The sequence below is a fragment of the Sabethes cyaneus genome, chromosome 2 (assembly GCF_943734655.1).
Source record: "Sabethes cyaneus chromosome 2, idSabCyanKW18_F2, whole genome shotgun sequence".
Classification (NCBI taxonomy): Eukaryota; Metazoa; Arthropoda; class Insecta; order Diptera; family Culicidae; genus Sabethes; species Sabethes cyaneus.
In genome coordinates this window covers 116,463,039-116,483,415 of record NC_071354.1, presented here as the reverse complement: position 1 = coordinate 116,483,415, position 20,377 = coordinate 116,463,039, and the positions used below count along the sequence as shown (strand labels likewise).

General features: G+C 36.6%; 1 protein-coding gene across 1 annotated transcript in view; it reads right to left on the bottom strand.

Moving 5' to 3' along the window:
* LOC128737853 (serine/threonine-protein phosphatase alpha-2 isoform) overlaps positions 1-20,377 on the bottom strand; it is a 236,713-nt gene that overhangs the window by 44,870 nt on the left and 171,466 nt on the right. The window contains exon 5 of the mRNA XM_053832587.1: positions 12,684-12,831. Within this exon, the coding sequence (XP_053688562.1) occupies positions 12,684-12,831 (148 nt within the window). The remainder of the gene's footprint in view (positions 1-12,683; positions 12,832-20,377) is intronic.

Here is a 20,377-nt window from a genome sequence, read left to right as displayed (position 1 = left end):
TGTTTGGATGGAAACCCTAGCAATATGTATATCAAAATTCGTGAAATCACTCCAGGAATTGAAATTTATCCTTTTTGAGTTCAGTTGATGACATGTCCTCGGAATGGCCATTCCGCAACAGGTTCCGGTGGAGCCTTATGAGACCAGTAATATGTTTGGTTAGAACCCCCAGCAATATGTATGTTAAACTTCATGAAATCACTCCAGGAGTTGATTTTTATTCACTTTGAGTCCATTTGATGAGTGGTTCCCGGAATGGCCACTTCGTAACAGATTCCCATGGGGCCCTGAGGCCACTAACATGTTTGGGTAGAAACCCTAGCAATATGTATGTCAAAATTCATGAAATCCCTCCAGGAATTGATTTTTGTCCATTTAAGTCGATTTGACGAGTTGTCCTCGGAATGGCCACTCCAGGGACAACTTGTCAGATGGACTCAAAATGGATAAAAATGATCTCCTGGCGTGATTTCATGAATTTTGACATACATATTGCAAGGGTTTCAATCCAAACATGCTAGTGGCCTCATAGGACCCCACCGGAATCTGCTCCGGAATGGCCATTCTGGAGACAACTCATCAAATGGACTCAAAGTGGATAAAAATCAACTCCTGGAGTGATTTCATGAAGTTTGACATACATATTGCTGGGGTTTTTAACCAAACATGTTAATGGTTTCATAAGGCTCCACAGGAACCTGCCGCGGAATGGCCATTCCAAGGACATGTCATCAACTGAACTTAAAAAAGATAAATTTCAATTCCTGGAGTGATTTCACGAATTTTGATATACATATTGCTAGGGTTTCATTCAAACATGTTACTGGTCTCATAGAGCCCCACAGGAACCTGCTCCGGAGTGGCCATTCCAGGGACAGCTTATCAAATGAACTTAAAATGAATAAAACTCAACTCCTGGAGTGATTTCGTGAATTTTGATATACATATTGCTAGGGTTTTCTATCCAAATATGTTAGCGGTCCCGTAAGGCACCAAAGGAACCTGCTCCGGAATGGCCATTCCGAAGACTATAAGTTGAATGGACTCAAAATGGATAAACATCAACTCCTGGAGTGATTTCATGAATTTTGATACTAATATTGTGTGGTTTTATTGACAATTGTACACATTTGTTTTGGATCCGGAACATGGTCCCGGAGATCCAGATTTACGGGAACCAGACGTGGTCCCAGGCTTGGTAAGTCTCATGCTCTAAAAATAGACAAATTTTCCAATCTTTTGACGGTTCAAGATCCAAAATCGGTGAAGAATTGATAAAGTTAGAAGCATTTCATTTCGGTGGGTACCCGGGTACCCATCCGAACACTTATGGAGTAAAAAAATTCGAAGGCCCCCCCTTCGACCCCCCCTGCTGCTACAGGCACACTGTTGATGACAAATGGTTTATTCCCACTAGTTAGGAGCATTCTACGAGTTTTAGCTGGCTGAGTTGTCGTAAACCTTGTTTTTCGAGGCTATAAAGTCTCAAAAGGTACCCGGGTACCCAGCCGAACACATAACGGTTAATAAATGTTATAATGTTTTTGATTTTAATGTATCTCGAACCGTTCTAAAAACTCGTTTTCGTAGGGCTCTGAAACAAATGTAGTTTGTCCTTTATAATATCAATAGTATCGTGTTAGTCCTAAGCTCCTATTTTTTGTACACATCTAGTTCTTGTAAGTTATTTGTTAAGAAAACTATGTGCTCTTTGTTTTAAGTTAAAAAATGTATCATTTGGCGTAAATCTGTAAAAGATAGGAGGTTTTGTGCCTACTGGAGAAGGAACGTTATAACTGTTTCACTCCAGCGGGCTTTTCCCTTCTCAAATAAACAAACAAATAAACAAATAATAAATAAAATTGAATACATCACATTAAAATTTACAATACTTTATAACGATATCATCTAAGATCATTTATCTAGTTTGAATTATTTTGGCATCAAATTAGAGGTTTCAATGATGCAAATATATCTGCAAAATTTCAGAAGAATTGGTTTTAGATATTAACCCTCCAACACTCGCGCCAACTTTTGTAACACGATTATTCGCGCGCACAATGGCCCAAAACCAAAAAGACATGCGCACTAGAGCTGACTAGGAAAACTTGGTTTTAGGTTTATCGAATCTTCGGAAGAGTTTCTTGAAATTGAAAGCTCTATCGTCTGTTGGGATTTAAATTTTGATTAATCCCTCTAAAAGTGAAATAAAAACATTATTTTTCTTCTGTTTCAATATAACACATTGATGTGTTCTGCAAAGTTTTAGAGCATATTATTACAAGAAATTTTGTTGAATACAGTAACCTTCTATCTATTCAGCGAAGATAGAAAAATCTTATTTATTGTATATAAATTTGTAAAATCGCTTTTTCTATTTTAGCTCTTTTTGTAATTGTTGTATGACTTTTTCAAGTATTACAAAGTTGTACAAATAGTAAAAATACACAACTTTGCTGAATATAGTATACTTCTATGTACTACGCAACGTTAATCAATAGATGAATTATGTTCCGAAGACGTGTCGATTTCTATCTCAAATAGCAAGTAAGACCGTATAACAAAGGTTCCTTTCACCACTAGGTGGATTAAATCTGGTTTTATTATAGAGACGTTAAAAACTCAACGTAAACAAACTGAACAGTGCAGCCAAAACTGCATACAATTAAATTTACTAGCTCCAAAGAGCGCGTCGATAAGATTTGTTCTTCATTAGATTGACCGTCGTCGTTTGGTAATTCAAATACTTCCGGGTTGTGCGTCATTTGTAGAGAAAATTCGTGTTGTAAGACTTGCGTGAGGGTACCACGCTTGTTGAAAATTTATTGCTACTTTCGCGCAATTGCTGAAGGCGGTGAGTTCGTTCACTTACTAAAAATTGCCTGTACGACTGCAAGTCAGCTTCTGCTTCCGACGCTAAAAGCCCATATTCCTGATAGACTTCTAGCAAGATGCGCTTTCGATGTTCGGGAGACGTTGGGTGTCCTTCGGATGCTAAAAGCATTCGAATGCTGGTCGACGTAAGTCCTTCTATACAGACTGTTAGCTGCTGGTCTTTCATATACGCCAAGCACAGGCGGACGATTTTCATTATTTTGGGGTCGCGCAGTCTAGCCTTTAGAAAGCGCCCGTCGCCGTTTTTAGACTGCTGAGTGAGACGGACTACAAGCGGACCCATTGGGTCACATTCGAATTTGCTGTCTTGAGGAGGTGCTGGAGATGGGTGCGAGGTATTTTTATTGCAGTCGTTGTTATTTTCATTTTCGTTCAGGCTGACGCTTATGAGGTTAGAATGATTTTCGGTCCTATATGGATTAATTGTTTCGCCTTTTTGAAAATTGATGAAAATTGTACCTTTGCAGCTGCCAGTAGGTCCTTGTCCAGAGGTAATGAGTTATTTTTCGGAAATACTAGCGAGCTGGTTTCGACATTTTTATGGTGATTGTTACTGTTATTGCCAAAGGCATTATTATTGTTGTTGTTAGAATTGTGGTGGTTGTTGTTATAGATGTTGTTCGAAGTTCCGCGCTAACGTTTGTGTTGTTGTCTGTGTCTACGTGCAATTTCTGCCTGTTTTTCTTGCAGGCGACGGTTTCGTTGCCTTGTGTCAAAAGAAGTCCAGTTACTTTTCCAGTTTTTTTTGCTGCCTTCTATACGCCAGCCATAATGGAGGGTCATTTGTTGTGGAAGAAGTGGATTCATTTCTTGTGGGTGGAAGAAGTGAGTTTTCTAATTTTTCAGAAAGACTGCGGTGTTTGACTGTCGTTGGAATGACATTCAATTTAGAAGTTTCGGCAGAGAGTACTTTTAGTTCATTTAGAACTTTTTTTGCTGCAATACTGCAATTGAGCTTTCCAATTGAGGAGGTTTCAATTGACAATTCAATTGCGTCAATTTTTGATTCAAGCGCTGCAAAGGTGTTTTAAAATACTGTTTTGTTTGTTCAATTGCTTTACGTATTTCTTCTATATGTGCGTCAGTGCTGAGCCCGTTCAATAGTGCTGACATTCGGTTTATTATTTTTGCTGATGAATTGCTGGTGCCGCTGTGGATATGTTTTATTTCGCCTTTTAGTTCAGTTAGCGAAATTTCGATGTTGTCGATAGCTTCATGCACGACATTCATTCTTTTGAGTTGACTAGTTAAAGCATAGTTTGTATCCAGTATGCTATACGCATTAAGCGATGTTTTAGAATTTACAATGACACATGACAAAGACCAGACTTTTCCCAAAAACATGACCGACCAACATTCCACAGATGTTACGAACCACAATTCCCACGAACATAACTCATACCAAACCCACTCTAAATCCTTACAAGAAACCCATATCAGATTCACGGAATAACCCGACACCTTACAACGAAACCAGAACCAAAACACCGTTAAAACAAGATTCCTTAGAAAACATCAAGTACAAATCTCATAAACAACCTACAAGACAAAGCTCAGCCTCAGACCCATGTACGATCACACCTCATCAAAATAAACGAAACAGACACGACATTTTTCCTCTATACAAACAACAAGCTCAAGTGCATCGTGCGATCTTGAACTACTTTACACACGTCATGCACCCAAGAGAACTCACGATATATTCACCACCGACGCGCTATCACAAATGCTCTCTCTCTACACTCATTCAATTCTCCCTCTCTACACTCATTCAAACTCGCTCATTCTAACTTACGTTCTATCTCACGTATCCGACTTAACACGACATTCTCGACCAATCATATTGACACGACTCAGACTTTGCATCATGGTTGAATAGATTAAGCCACACCTCCAACAATACCCTGTAAACTTACTAACACTAGGAAATAAGTTGATCAGATAAAACTAACCTGTTGGAGCAGTAATAAAGTCAATTTTATGATGTTCAAAGAAAGCAACGGGTTTATTCAAACAAGAAAAGATAACCTTTTAGCAATAATAGGAAATGGCGACCGTAGACTTCGAGCGTGCAATCCGCAGATGCGAATAAAAATAGAAAAAGCACAGTGCAGTGACTAAACGTGGGTAGTTGTCTGAAGTGTAAAATTTGTGTCTTGTGCGAACCCGAAAAAGATTAGTTCTTAAACCGAATGAAGTAACTCCAAAGTGCGAACCCGAAAAAGATTAGTTCTTAAACCGAATGAAGTAAATCCAAGGTGTGAACCCGAAAAAGATTAGTTCTTTAAACCGAATGAAGTAAACCAAATTATGGACTGAAGTCAAAAAAACTATGGGAAACCGCAGTGCACGTATAAATGGAAATAACGACGTGACGGTAGTGCAAACCCAAACCGTACATACGTCGATACTCGAAGAAAATAATATCAAATTAAACATCATTTTGGTATTAACAGTGATCCAATTAACTGTAACACTGGTGAGACTAGTAACGAGCCACCTAAGGCGACAAGCCCTAAAGGCAGCGAAAACGCTAGCAGCATTAAGCCCAGCGTAAAACGGGTAAAGAACGACGAGAAGCAATGGAAATTGGAATAAATCGATCAACAGCAACGACGAGAAGCAGCAGAAATTGGAATAAATCGATCAACAGCAACGACGAGAAGCAGCAGAAATTGGAATAAATCGATCAACAGCAACGACGAGAAGCAGCGGAAGTCGGAATAAATCGATCAACAGCAACGACGAGAAGCAGCGGAAATTGGAACAAATCGATCGGCATCGAACGACGACGGCAGCAAAGGCAAGTGGAGAAGAAAAACATTTTTATTTTATTCTTACCTCTATAAATTTATACGTCATTCAATTAATGTAATAGTAATTAACAAAAAAAAAAAAAAAAAAAAACAAAAAAAAAGAGAGAGAGATGAAAATATTTATAACGATAGAAGACATACCACCGGAAATGTGGATAGAAATCGACGAAATTATTAAAAATAAATAGACATTTGTAATTTAAATTTGAAATTCTTGTGCTTTGTGCGAATTTTAACCCTTCCGTAACACCAACCATGTCCGAATGGACAGATTACAAATAATTGAAACGTTTATAAGACGAGAACACTTGAACCTAGAAAAAAGTAAACTTCGAACACGAACTTTACAAGGGATAGAAACCAAGAAACTTCAGTTACAAGATAGCTTCTCTGAATACAAAACAATTATAAGGTCTTACGAATACAGGTTGTCCACCTCGAACTGGAATAAAGCGGTCGAATCTTATAACGCACTAAAAACAATTTACGAAAAGTGCATTAAAATATTAAATAATACCGTTATATCCCAAAGAGCATACGACAGCGATCCTGAAACCACGCAACATAGAATCAAACCGCAAACCTTAAGACGAAGACTCCTAACCGAAGACTACCTACTGAGAGCTGATAGTTCCATCAACCTCAGACAAAGGAAGTTAAAATTGAAAACTATTACAAAAATCATTATCTGGTGCCAAAGAAAAAGCAATATGGCCCTAAACATAAAAACAGCTTCCGAGTTAGCAGGTTTATTACCGGCTTACAACGGAAATAGTGAAAATTTAAATTCATTTACGGATGCATTGGTGTTAGTAAAAACAATAATACCAGCCGAGAACAAAGTTTCCGCAATCCAACTGATAATGACTAAGCTAAGTGGGAAAGCCAGAAACCTTTTCGCAGGCCCCCCACAGGAAATCGATGATATAATAAACAAACTCAAACTACATTGTGCAGACAAATGCACCTCAGACCTGGCACTGACCAGTCTGAAGGGAATTAAATGCAAAACAGTTGACGATTTCAAACAAATAGAAATCCTCACAGAAAAACTCCAACAAACTTACGTTCGAGAACAAATCCCGAACGAAGTAGCACAAAAGATGGCCAGAAAAGCAGCCATCTCTGCCATGATCGACAATACCAGCAACAGTACAACCGAGATGATGCTTAGAATTGGAAAATTTGAGACTATAGAAGAAGCCATCAACGTAGCGATGGAAAACGAACAGAAAAAACGCGAAGGCCACTCATCATCAGTTTTACAAATCAACAGACGATATAACAACCAGCAAGCCTCAGGACAAGGACAAGGAAGAGGATATTATCAACAACAAACAAATTTCAGACGTCCCTTCGAAATGAATAACAGGAATTTCAGAGGTCAAGAACCTCGAAGATTCCAAAACAACAATTACCAAAATCAAAGACCTAATTATCAACAACGCGGACGCGGATATCAACACAGTAACGCACGCGGATTCCAAAATAACGGACAACGATTTACACAACCGCAAAATAATGGACAAAGATTCGCTCGAGCGTACTTAGCAAACCAACAGCAAGTAACGCAAGTTGAACCAAATGTACAACAACCAACACTTAATCAAGGCGTAGACATGCTACCCTTCAATCAACAAGTGGAACAAATCCACCGACCATCATTATCACCACCTGACCAAAACTATTTTTTCGCCCAACAGTAACAATTGATCAGAGAAGTCGACACTCTGGTCACTTGTTACCGACAGGCACACCCATATTAACAATAAATTTAAATACATCAAATTTTATTCGAGTCAAAGTGCACATGACTGGAAATAAGATTTGCAATTTAATTATCGATACAGGAGCAGATATTTCACTATTCAAAGCACAAAATATACGCCCTGACCAATCTGTAAATAAAGCAAATAAAATTAAATTAACCGGAATAACGGAGAATACAATAGAAACTTTAGGAATAGTTAATACAATACTATGCTTTAATGATAGTTTAACATTAAATCACCAATTTCATTTAGTAACACCTAATTTACCAATTAAAGCAGACGGCATTTTAGGTCGCGATTTTTTAACAAATTACAAATGCGTAATAGATTACGAATATTGGCTACTTACATTTAATATACAAAATGTACAGATAGCAATACCAATAGAAGACAATTTGCAAGAAGGCTTCATGTTACCAAGCCGAAGCGAAGTTATCAGAAGAATACCTTACTTGGGCATCTCAGAGGATATGGTAGTCCATTCCGAAGAGATCTACCCAGGAATCTTTTGTGGAAATACCATAGTTTCCCCACAAAAACCTTATGTAAAATTTGTAAATACGAACGACAACCCATCATTTATAGCATATACGCAATTTAAGCCGACATTAAGTAATTTAAAAGATTATATTATACCAATAAAAAATAAGACAAATGAGAGTAGCAGATACGAGCAAATTCTCAAAAATATAAATACTGAACAAATTCCAAAATATGCTGTAGAGAAATTCAAAAACTTAATCAGTCAATATCAAGACATATTTTGTCTTCCAGAAGAGGAAGTCAGCCAAAACAACTTCTATACGCAAAATATAGCGGCTAGTGACAACGTCCCAGTATATATTCCTAACTACAAAACGATTCATTCCCAATATGACGAAATTGACCGTCAAGTAAACAAAATGCTAGAAGGAAACATAATTGAACCTTCAGTATCCCCTTATAACTCACCAATCCTACTAGTACCGAAAAAATCACTTGATAACACAAAAAAATGGCGTTTAGTTGTAGACTTCCGACAACTAAACAAAAGGATACTAGCAGACCGATTCCCACTACCCCGGATAGATGATATACTTGACCAATTAGGAAGAGCCAAATTCTTCACCACATTAGATTTGATGTCTGGATTCCACCAAATCCCACTTGATATGGAATCCAGAAAATTTGCAGCATTTTCAACCAAAAACGGTCATTATCAATTTACCCGATTACCGTTTGGATTAAACATCAGCCCAAACAGTTTTCAACGAATTATGACTATAGCAATGGCAGGTTTAACGCCAGAATTAGCCTTCATTTACATTGACGACATCGTAGTAATAGGATGCTCAGTCAATCACCACTTATCAAATCTAACACAAGTGTTTGAACGTTTGAGATTTTATAACCTAAAACTCAACGCCCAAAAGTGCAAATTCTTCAGCACACAAGTGACTTATCTCGGTCATAAAATTACCGACCAAGGTATGTTACCCGATGATTCAAAATTTAATGCAATTTTAAAATACCCAATTCCAACAAACGCTGACGAAGTCAGACGATTTGTAGCATTTTGCAACTATTATAGAAAATTTGTACCAAATTTCGCAATAATAGCACACCCCCTAAATCAATTACTAAAGAAAAACACAAATTTCATTTGGACGGCTAACTGTCAAAGAGCCTTCGATACCTTAAGAAATGCTCTAATTTCCCCGAAACTACTCCAATACCCAGATTTTGCAAAAGACTTCATAGTTACAACTGATGCATCAGACATTGGATGTGGAGCAGTTCTGTCTCAAGAGACCCAAAACGGAAACTTACCAATCGCATTCGCAAGCAAATCATTTACACCAGGTGAGAAAAACAAACCTACAATTTTGAAAGAGTTAACGGCAATCCATTGGGCCATTAACTACTTTAAACCATATCTGTATGGAAGAAAATTTGTTGTTAAAACAGATCACAGACCTTTAGTGTATCTGTTCGGCATGAAAAACCCCACTTCAAAACTAACGAGAATACGGTTAGATTTGGAAGAATACGATTTTACAGTGGAATTTATACCAGGCAAAGGAAACGTAGGAGCTGACGCATTGTCACGAATAATTACAAAGTCAGACGAACTAAAACAATTAAACATTTTAAGAGTAAATACAAGGTCCATGACCAGAAATTTGCAAAATAACGTGAAGGAAACTACAAACAAAATTCAGAATAGTGTACCTAGAGAAATTGATCACCTCTCGACGTACATGACTAACAACCCTTCTGAAACAAACAAATTACTAAAACTCGAGACAAAAATTTATAAAGGAAACGAATTGAAGTTTATCATAAAGAAAAATAACAAAATTGCATCAAAATATAAATGGAAGTCAGGCTTTAGAGTCTGCTCTTCTAAAAGTAGAGGAAGAAGCAAGAAAAATTTATCAAAGCAAATTAGCATTGTCAATAAAAGACGAATTATTCAACATGATATCACTCGAGAACTTTAAAGCAATCTCAAATGCACAAGTGCATTCAATACAAATTATTATATACAAACCACCAACAACGGTGACGCAAAAGGAAATTATACAGAAAATATTACACGATTTCCACAACACACCAACAGGAGGACATGTTGGACAACATAGACTATACCTACAAATTAGAGAATTATACAATTGGAACAACATGAAACGATCAATAGCAGAATATATTCAATCATGTGAATCTTGTAAGCGAAACAAGGTCATAAAACACACAAAGGAAAAACAAATAGTAACTACAACACCATCATACCCATTTGAAATTATATCCATAGACACTATCGGACCATTACCAAAAAGCAATAATAACAACCGATACGCAGTCAGTATCCAATGCGATTTAACAAAATATATCGTATTGATACCAGTACCCACAAAAGAGGCCAACGTCATTGCTAAAGCATTAGTCAATGATTTTCTTCTCACATACGGTTCATTTTTAATTTTACGTTCAGACCAAGGAACAGAATACAACAATGAAATCTTCGAACAAATATGCAAAACCCTACAAGTAAAACAGAAATTTAGCACCGCCTATCATCCACAGACAATTGGCTCATTGGAGAGAAATCACAGATGCCTAAACGAGTATCTGAGATCTTTCGTCAATGAACATCAATCTGACTGGGATGATTGGTTAAAATTTTATGCATTCAATTACAACACAACACCACACTCAGACCACGGATTTACACCACATGAATTAGTTTTCGGAACCAAAGCAAAGTTACCCCAGGAAATCTTCGAACATGGAACGGAACCAATTTATAATTTTGACCAATACAGCAAAGAGTTAAAATTTAAATTACAAAAATCAAACGAGATAGCTAGAAATAGATTAATCACACAAAAAATCAAAAGAACAGAGTCAGCAGAAAACGATATTAATCCTATACAACTCAATATCAACGAAACAGTTTATTTGAAAATAGAAAATAGACGAAAACTAGACCCATGGTATGAAGGACCATATGTAGTCGAAGAATTACTAGATCCAAATTGTAAAATCAAATGTATTAGAACCAACAAATCGACAATAGTACACAAAAATAGATTGATAAAAACGCAACAAAACAACAATCACATATTATGTAACAGTTTACAATTACCATTACAATAAGTATCCAACACCCAACGGCTAATCAACAACCTTTTTCAAATTTATCAAAAAACTTATATGACAACAATATATGTTACGAAAAAACCCCATCCCTTTTTACTACCCCATACCTTACTCTTCAAAGGGAAGGTATGCTATACGCATTAAGCGATGTTTTAGAATTTACAATGACACATGACAAAGACCAGACTTTTCCCAAAAACATGACCGACCAACATTCCACAGATGTTACGAACCACAATTCCCACGAACATAACTCATACCAAACCCACTCTAAATCCTTACAAGAAACCCATATCAGATTCACGGAATAACCCGACACCTTACAACGAAACCAGAACCAAAACACCGTTAAAACAAGATTCCTTAGAAAACATCAAGTACAAATCTCATAAACAACCTACAAGACAAAGCTCAGCCTCAGACCCATGTACGATCACACCTCATCAAAATAAACGAAACAGACACGACATTTTTCCTCTATACAAACAACAAGCTCAAGTGCATCGTGCGATCTTGAACTACTTTACACACGTCATGCACCCAAGAGAACTCACGATATATTCACCACCGACGCGCTATCACAAATTCTCTCTCTCTACACTCATTCAATTCTCCCTCTCTACACTCATTCAAACTCGCTCATTCTAACTTACGTTCTATCTCACGTATCCGACTTAACACGACATTCTCGACCAATCATATTGACACGACTCAGACTTTGCATCATGGTTGAATAGATTAAGCCACACCTCCAACAATACCCTGTAAACTTACTAACACTAGGAAATAAGTTGATCAGATAAAACTAACCTGTTGGAGCAGTAATAAAGTCAATTTTATGATGTTCAAAGAAAGCAACGGGTTTATTCAAACAAGAAAAGAAAACCTTTTAGCAATAATAGGAAACCAGTTGTGCTTTTATATTTTCTGTAAGTTCTTGCTGTTGCCGGACCAGTTTACTTAAATTTAAGTGATCCGCAAACTGCCCTTGGCAGTCAGCACATAGAGGCAGCATGAACGTCCGCAGTAATACTTCCTTATTTCTAGCTGCGCCTATGAAATTCCATGAAAGAAGCGATTGCAGTTTGCTTCGCACTTCCATGGGTCGCGACTGCCGTTGGCGGTGCAATTTTTGATTCCGCACTTCATAATTTCACGCGCGACGGTGCTGTTTAAGCGACGATAATAAATATTTTTGTAAATAAAAAAAGTACTTACCGTGTGTCAATATTAATAAAAATTAAAATACGCTGTACTGTGACGCGAGTCAAAAAAGAACGTCCGTTCGGTCGGACAGTTAAACTAAGAATAGTGAACATTTCCCGTAGAATGTTATTTTTATATTACACACTATGTTTACAATCAGCATTTAAAAATAGTGATATATTGGCTTACAATACTTTAAAAAATCATATCTTGCGATTTCCTACAGTAACATCGAAATCAAAGAATACGTGTCAAATTTTTTTTGAACGAATAAAACGTAAAAAAAAATATTTCAACGAGAAAAAAAATGTGCCTCTTTTCCGTGGATCTTAAATAGTTGCCTGAATCTTACCTGCATTATCAAATTCGCCACAATAATTAGGAGCCGAAAATAGAGTTACCAGTTGGCGTTTAGCAAAGAACTCATAGCCATCTTCAACCACTTGGTGAGCCCGACATATCAAGTCAAAATCATGCTTGCTTAGAAATTTACCAACAATCTGCAAACAAAAATATTCTATAAATAATAATTTATTCATTTCATTTCATGTATTAATTTACTTGTATATCTGTACAACAGACTGTTCATACTTCAAATCTTCTAAAAACTGTTATCGAAAAAAAAAACTTGGACACACAAAACATGATGTATTTTTTTCTCCTTAAGCCCGATTCTCTTCAAACTTTCTAAATGAAGTACAGACTACTAAAGTAAATGAGGTATTATGGCCCATGCGTTACGCGCACTCTATTTTGACCCACCCCATGTGACCTTCACCTACCTTCACCCCTTTCGTCAAATTTTGGGCAGTTGACGAGACGTGTTAACTCGTAGCAGGTTTTTAGAGCAGCCAGCCGCTGATTGGCCGAATTGAACTGTCCTACACGCTTAAAAACATAAAACAAAAAGGGCACTCAGCAGTGTTGTCAAGAAACCATATTCATACTTCATGTTTTGGTAAAACTGCTAGGCAACATATAAAAATTGTGAGAGGCCTATAGCCGTAAGGTTACCGAGTCTGCCTTGACAAGCGAGTGGCCATGGGTTCAAATCTTAGAAGAATTAGGCCATTCGATGTTAAGTGTAAATAGCACGGGTTTATTCTCAGGCCCCTCTACATCCTTCCTTCTGCATTCTGCATTTACTAGCAATGAAAGCCTCTTGCCAGGACAAGTTACAAGACAAGGAAAAGAGTGGTACTTGCTTGAAATGCGAATGAAGCCTCTTGTTCAAGGGCAAATTATAACTTGTTCCACTATCTGGGTTTTGGATGAGATTGCAAGGTAATGCAAAAAGTAGTAAGGATCTAGTTTAACCTTTACGTCCCCGACATCAAAAATGAAGGTACTTTCAGTTATACTTTTGGCTCTATCTCCACTGATTTTCAATCGATTTTTATGCAACTAGTCTTAAAAGAACCACGTTAGATTGGCTTTAAATATAAAAATATGCTGGTAAATTATGGTTCCCTTTTCCCAGAGATATTCCAGATCGCGGTGGGATTTCGTTTGACGTCATAAGTAACATGTGAAATAAAATTAGAAAACTGCTTAATTGACTGCGCAAAAGTTATCCATTTTATTTGTAGTCACTTATAATGACTTTCACATTATCCTGTCGAGCGCTGGCTTACGCCTCACACTCCGGAGTATCCGTTGTCGGTTCTACCGGAACTCAAAAGTGGTCATTAAGTTCGAAAATGTGGCAAATGAGGTATCAAATGACAGGATTTTTCAACACAAGCTTTAGTGATGTATTGATTGATGTATTTTGAATCGATCTGGACATTCCGGAATATCCAGCATCGGTTCCACCGGAACTCAAACGTGGTCATTTGGAATTCGTTTCGAAAATATAGCAAATGGGGTGTGAAAATGTCCAAATCGGCTCAAAATGCTTCCAAATGTCCACTAAAGAGCTCGTGTTGAAAAATCCTGTGATTTGATACCCCATTTGCCATGTTTTTGAAGAGAATTCCAAATGGTCAATTAGGCAGATTTCTAATTTTATTTCGTCTGTTACTTATGACGTCAAACAAAATCCCACCGCGATCTGGAATATCTCCGGGAAAATGAAGCCATAATTCACCAGCATATTTTTCCATTATAGGCCAATCTAATGTGGTTCTTTTAAGACTAGTTGCATAAAAATCGATTGAAAATCAGTGGAGATAGAGCCAAATGTGTAACTGAAAGTACCTTTATTTTTGATGTAGGGGACTAAAAGTTAAATTAGTTAGGTATCCGTGTTGTATGTAATATTGCATATTATAGCTTTATGTGTCACGTAAAGTGGAGCTGAACGGATCCGATATTAATCCGGATTATATAGTTAGAATTTTCGAAAAATCGATTTTCTGTTTATTGTATGATCGTAGTGTATATTTAGATATCCACACAGAAAATTTCATGCCAATCCGTCAAATATCAACGAAGTTAACCGTTATGTGTGCGACAAAAAAACACCTTTAGCAGGGCGACAAGGGTACCCGGGTACCCAAAATTGATATTGTTATAACATCAACAATTTTAAACCGATTTTGATGAAGACATACGGGGCCCGAAAATCCGGAATTCCGACAGAGTGTCCGCAGCGAGGTAGAGAACTGCAGGAAAATCAATCATGTGGATATAAAAATTCTAAAAATTCATACAACGAACTATTTTATATAATGAGATGAATCAGGTTGGCCATTCCGGAGTAGGTTCCTGTTGGGTCATGGGTGGCCAGTCTAGGTGTTGTTTCGGATCACAGAAAAACTGGCACTGATGTATGATAGCAGTTTAATTTTTAAGCGAAAAGCTTCAAAGCTATAAAATAGATTTAATAAATAATATATATATATATATATATATATATATATATATATATATATATATATATATATATATATATATATTATATATAATTATATTTTAAGTTTAGAGAAAATTGAACAAAATTTTAATTGTTTCTAATTGAAGTTTTAATTCTAATTGTTCTAATTGAATTCTGTATAAAGTGGACGACCGCGGGCCTTATTGTTTCGAACGGCATCCAGAGTTGCCAGTTATCGTGGTAACACTAGGGTTGGAGGTAAAACCTAGCAATATGGGTATCAAAGTTCTTGGAATTAGTTCGGTAGGTGATATTTTTTACATTTCGATGTATTTTGATTGGTTATTTCGAAAATGATGATACCGCAGGATTCAAGATAACGCTTGTCACCCTCCTACGTAATAAAAAAATTCGAGTGCCTCCTTGCTAATCCCCTTTATGGATATGCACTAAAAAGCCTCAATTACTTAAGATCAACGAGTTTTACGATGTCGCAAAATTTCAATGACGTATGCTTTAAATTGAATTAAGGTACCCCGGGGCAAGTGGGAATACGGGGTAAGTGGGAGCTCATAACTCTCCTCAACCTCATTTTCTCCAACCGAACCTTTCTAGAAATGAAAGATACAACTCAAACGCATGTATTAAAATTATAGATTATTTATAACAGGCATTCCAAACATCAAAATTGGACTATCAATTTGAGCGTTATTTTTAATTTGCGTTGTAAGTTTGACGCACCTTTTTATAAATGATATTTTGGCAACAGGCTTTACGTAAAAGTACATGTTTTTCTGACCTACTGTCAGAGTGTATTAACAAATTACACCCGAAAACTAGTTGTTTAATTTGACAAACGGCATTTAAAAAATGGGTCGAAATAAGGTCGGCACTTCAAAGCACCCGGGGCAAGTGGGACCTATTAAAAATGAAGTGTTTTAGCACAAAATTTCCTGCCTTAATACATTTTTTAGATGAACTATCGAACATTTTCAGTTCAATTACATAATATTTATACCAGTAGAGCTTTAAAATAAAACCGAAAAAGACTACACCAAGGGGCCCCAAAAAAGAAACCCACATGCACAGCTTGTGAGGGAACAAACAGTTTGGTCACATTTTGGTTACACCTAAACGATGTTAATTGAATTTGAAAAGTCAAATTTGATATAATTAAGCAAATCTGCAGCTGGAGTTGAAACAATAAAGTGTTGTGGTTATTAAAACCGAATTGGGCATGGTAGAACAAACAGATCATAATCGTATTTTCGAGCTATTAAACAATGATTAATCCTAAATTACGTCTCGCAAGAATTGGATACAACGACATATTCAACTACATTTCATTACAATAATGCTTTACAGCGTAATTGCTCACAAGCTGTGTTTTATATAAATTATGAAGTCGCCCGTTGTGATCTGGTTTTTGTTACGCTATTTTTGAATGAACCCTTCGTACAAATATTGTTTTTGATTACTTCTTGCAGTGCTTTAACATTGCTGTATATTAACTTACACAATTTACTATTATTTTATGCTTTTTAATCAAATTTGAATATAGGTCCCACTTGCCCCGGTAAATCGCCATAATTTTGAAAATTCTCCTCCAGATTCATTTCATGTAAATTGATACGCCTTTTTCGTAATTAATCCTTCGAAGTGATACCACTGAAGAGTTTCTGTGCTAAAAGAATTTTGAAATAATCATAGGTATAGAAAACACAGTGGAATAAACCCAAACTATGCATTTTTTAGATCCCACTTGCCCTGGTGTACCTTATAGAATTTTTTCTCACCTTTCCGATGGTAGTCTTAAAATGAAAATCGGTTGGGGAGCTCATGGTGAAAACGGCAATTTTTTGATAACATCCAATATGGCGACCAAATTTAGGATGGCCGCCAAAAAATTTTTTACTCCATTTGAAAGCCCTGTTCTTCTTCTTTACAGAACCGGGTGATTTGTTAGTTGTGTCATGGAAAATTTATGACATTTGACATAATATAGATCTCAAGTTTTGTTCAAAATTCACTCAAAACTATTTTTGAAACTGCTCGGCCCTTGGCGAACGAGGGGTCAACTATTTCGAGGTATCAAAAGCGGAATTCTTATTTTTTAACCATTTTCAACCAATTAAGCGCAAAAGTTCCAATATTTGAAGACCTTGTGTCAGTAGTGGCCCCGTTTCAGCGAGAATTACACATCTGCTTTAGTGCATTCATGTGTTTTTGATGGATTAACTATTTTAACCGATTTTAGAAGTCATTTCTCATTGCAAAGATGAAAATATTTCATATATCTTTTGCTCTGTTAGCATTTGTATTGATTTTTAAGGGATAAATTACGGACATCTTTGCATATTTTATGGTATGCCTTTCGTTAATTTATAATACTAAGTTTCCGTAGTACGATCTCCGTTATATTTGAAATTTTTATTTTATTAGTTTGGTCATACGCAATCTTGAAATTAAAATCGGTTAGGGGGATCATGACGAAAACGGCGATTTTTTGATAAAATCCAACATGGCTGCCAAATCCAAGATGGCCGTCGATTTTTTTCACTTCGTTTTTAAGCCCTATCTCTTCTCTTACCAAAACCGTGTCGTTTGTAGTTTGTTTCATAACAAATTTTAGAAATATCACAATAATTACATGAAAATTGTGAACCTTCCTACAAATAACTGCTTGTTTTATTCAGTTAATGTTATTGCACACCAAATTTTATGGATGTTTCTTATAGAATTTTTTCTCAGCTTTCCAATGGTGGTCTTAAAATGAAAATCGGTTGGGGGGAGTGTATTTAAAATATTTATAACTTGATTCCCGTAAGTCCTACAATTTTGGTATGTTCAGTAACTTGACGTAACTTTACAGGACAAACAACTTTTCTGAAGACACAACATTTCAAGTCATTATTTAAAAACACAACAAGTCATTATTTAAAAAGTTAGACTACAACGCCATCGATAGGAGTAGAGATACAACTACTTAAAATTTACAAAAAGATGCGAAATTTTATAACAAACCATGATGTTGAAGTCAATAAAGCTTTAAGAAGCATATGAAAGAAGTTATGAGGTTTTGTCCAAGCGCCGAGTAAATCTGCCCACTGTGCTACGGTCAGAACAAAACTAACCTGAGTTACTGCTTTCGCTCTCGTCTTTCTTCGTGAAGTGAGCTTTTCTATAAATGAAATAACCAAGGGGTTGTTATACCGAGATATTACTGTACTTCGAAACCACTGAGTCCCAGAAAATTGATTTTTGACAAACTTTTCTATCGAGATAACACCAGATTTTCACCTTTCTACAAGCATTTTTGTCATGTGGCATCCAAATTTTTTTAAAACCCCTTTTGATAATACTCAATTAAACTTGATGACACCAGTAAATCAAGTTCAATTGAGCTGAAACTTTGCATAGGGTATTTTTTCGTGCTAATCAACATTTAATGATCGCCGTTTGAAAATTCAAAGGTCACCTATTTCTCATATATTCCACTAGCACCCTATGCTACATGCATATAACGCATATAACCTAATTAAAGGGTGTCCCACATCAAATTGCACCACAGAAGAAACGCTGTAGAAAATTACCCGTTAGGTGTTTTCTCTTGAAAAATTAGGTAGAAATAGTACTTTGCATAGGGTATTTTTTCGTGCTAATCAACATTTAATGATCGCCGTTTGAAAATTCAAAGGTCACCTATTTCTCATATATTCCACTAGCACCCTATGCTACATGCATATAACGCATATAACCTAATTAAAGGGTGTCCCACATCAAATTGCACCACAGAAGAAACGCTGTAGAAAATTACCCATTAGGTGTTTTCTCTTGAAAAATTAGGTAGAAATAGTTTAGAGTGTATTGTTTACATTGTATTTTTATCGCTGTCAGTTTTTCGTAAATTGAAAAAAATGGCGTCACCCGAAAAGGAACGTCGCAAATTGATTTTGCTCAAGCATCCGGAAAATCTTCAACTATCTCATCGGGACATCGTAAAACAGCTCGGAATCTTACACTCAACTGTGAGTCGTGTGGTTAAACGTTACTACGAAACTCTGAGCATCGAACGGAGGGAGAAATGTGGTCAGAATGGATGTAGTGATCAGAATCACAAGCGAGTCGTAGAAGTTTTTAAGGAGAATCCCAGTGCTTTGGTCAGGGATGTGGCCAAAATGTTGAAGCTGTCCAAGTGTTTCGTTCAGAGAGCCAAGAAACGGGAGGAACTGTATACGTACAAAGTGCAGAAGGCTCCAAAACGTGATGAACGGCAAATACGGTAGGAAAATTACGGGCCCGGAAACTGCACACCCGGAAGCTGCCGGAAGTCCGCCTCGACGTTAGTATCATCATCCGTGATGAAACAATCATCCCTGATGAGTTCTTGACCGCCCAGCACAACTTTGACGTTCCGGAGGAAATAAGGAAGTAGAAACTTTCAAAGGAAGGAATCGACAAACCATCTACCCATGGGAGGGCAGTTGATTAATATGGAGTAATTAGCTGACCCGACAAACTTCGCACTGCCACAAATTAAACTGTGCTGTACATAAATTGCAAATCTCAGACGATCTTTGTCACGATTTGGCGTTTTGCAAGTTTCTGAGGAGTTCAACCTTTGATGATTCATTTTGGCAGTTACGTTAATTATGAAACGATGAGTAGTTTAATATACAAATTTTCAACTTTTCCTCGGAGTAAAGTAGGAAACAACTTCCCCCATTGCACAGATTCTGCCGACCGTAAAACGGAACTTTTTGTTGCCGCTGTTTTTAAGGGGTAAAAAGTGACTTTTCTTATTTTAAAAATCATGAGAAATCGATTGGTGATAGTCTCAACGCGCGGAAATGACGGAAAGTAGCCCATTTCGTCTCATTCTCCCCTATTTTCTAATATTTTTGAAAGAATCATACACAAACGTTCTCTAATTTGAGATTCTATGCTTAGAAAAGAAGAAGAATGTTGGGAAAAAGGTATACCGTGCAAGCACCATATTCAAAACAGTGCCTAACTCTGAACAGTTGCAAATTTTTCTTAAATACTGACAAAACTCTAGCTATTTAAACCATTTAAATAACAGGAAATAATCAGATGTAGTGATTAAATTGTTTTAATAGCTGGAATTTTGTCAATATTTATGAAAAATTTGACACTATTCAGAATAAGGCACTGTTTTGAATATGGTGCTTTGGACGGTATGAACAATTTATTTTGATGCAAGATAA